The sequence below is a fragment of the Mastomys coucha genome, unplaced genomic scaffold (assembly GCF_008632895.1).
Source record: "Mastomys coucha isolate ucsf_1 unplaced genomic scaffold, UCSF_Mcou_1 pScaffold5, whole genome shotgun sequence".
NCBI lineage: Eukaryota > Metazoa > Chordata > Mammalia > Rodentia > Muridae > Mastomys > Mastomys coucha.
In genome coordinates this window covers 74636778-74637279 of record NW_022196911.1, presented here as the reverse complement: position 1 = coordinate 74637279, position 502 = coordinate 74636778, and the positions used below count along the sequence as shown (strand labels likewise).

General features: G+C 53.0%; 1 protein-coding gene across 1 annotated transcript in view; it reads right to left on the bottom strand.

Annotated features, from left to right (window-relative positions):
• The window catches only part of Nos2 (nitric oxide synthase 2), a 42488-nt gene that overhangs the window by 36978 nt on the left and 5008 nt on the right, over positions 1–502 (bottom strand). The window contains exon 2 of the mRNA XM_031351053.1: positions 224–380. Coding sequence (XP_031206913.1) covers positions 224–333 — 110 coding nt within the window. The 5' untranslated portion in view covers positions 334–380. The remainder of the gene's footprint in view (positions 1–223; positions 381–502) is intronic.

The window sequence follows — 502 nt, the reverse complement described above, 5'->3', positions numbered from 1 at the left end:
CCCCCCCCACTTCCTCCAGAGAGTCCAGACTCTATCAGGAGCAGCACAGGGGCCACGGGGCTTCCTTGTACACACCATAGCTGCACCAGACTCCAGTAGAGAATTACAAGCAGAGCCTTGGAGACCTGGCTCTTTTAGGTGGCCCAGAACAGAGAGAGGCAGCAGGAGCCTGGAGAAAGCCCTGACTCCGGGGAAAGCTGGACTTGGCAGAGAGGTTGCTTACCTGAGAACAGCACCTGGGGTTTTCGCCACGTTGTTGTTAATGTCCTTTTCCTCTTTCAGGTCACCTTGGTAGGATTTGACTCTGAAGAGAAACTTCCAGGGACAAGCCATGTCTGTGATTTTGTGTTTCTGCTCCAAATCCAAAGTTCTCTGTGGGGCTGAGGAAGGGGAGGGAGTCTGTGAGGGGAGGTTGAAGAAGTGCCTAATAGAACAGAGTCTTCTCATGGGTACTAGTGTCCCAGAGAATGGAGACAGAGTCCAGCTAAAGCTTGCACGGCCT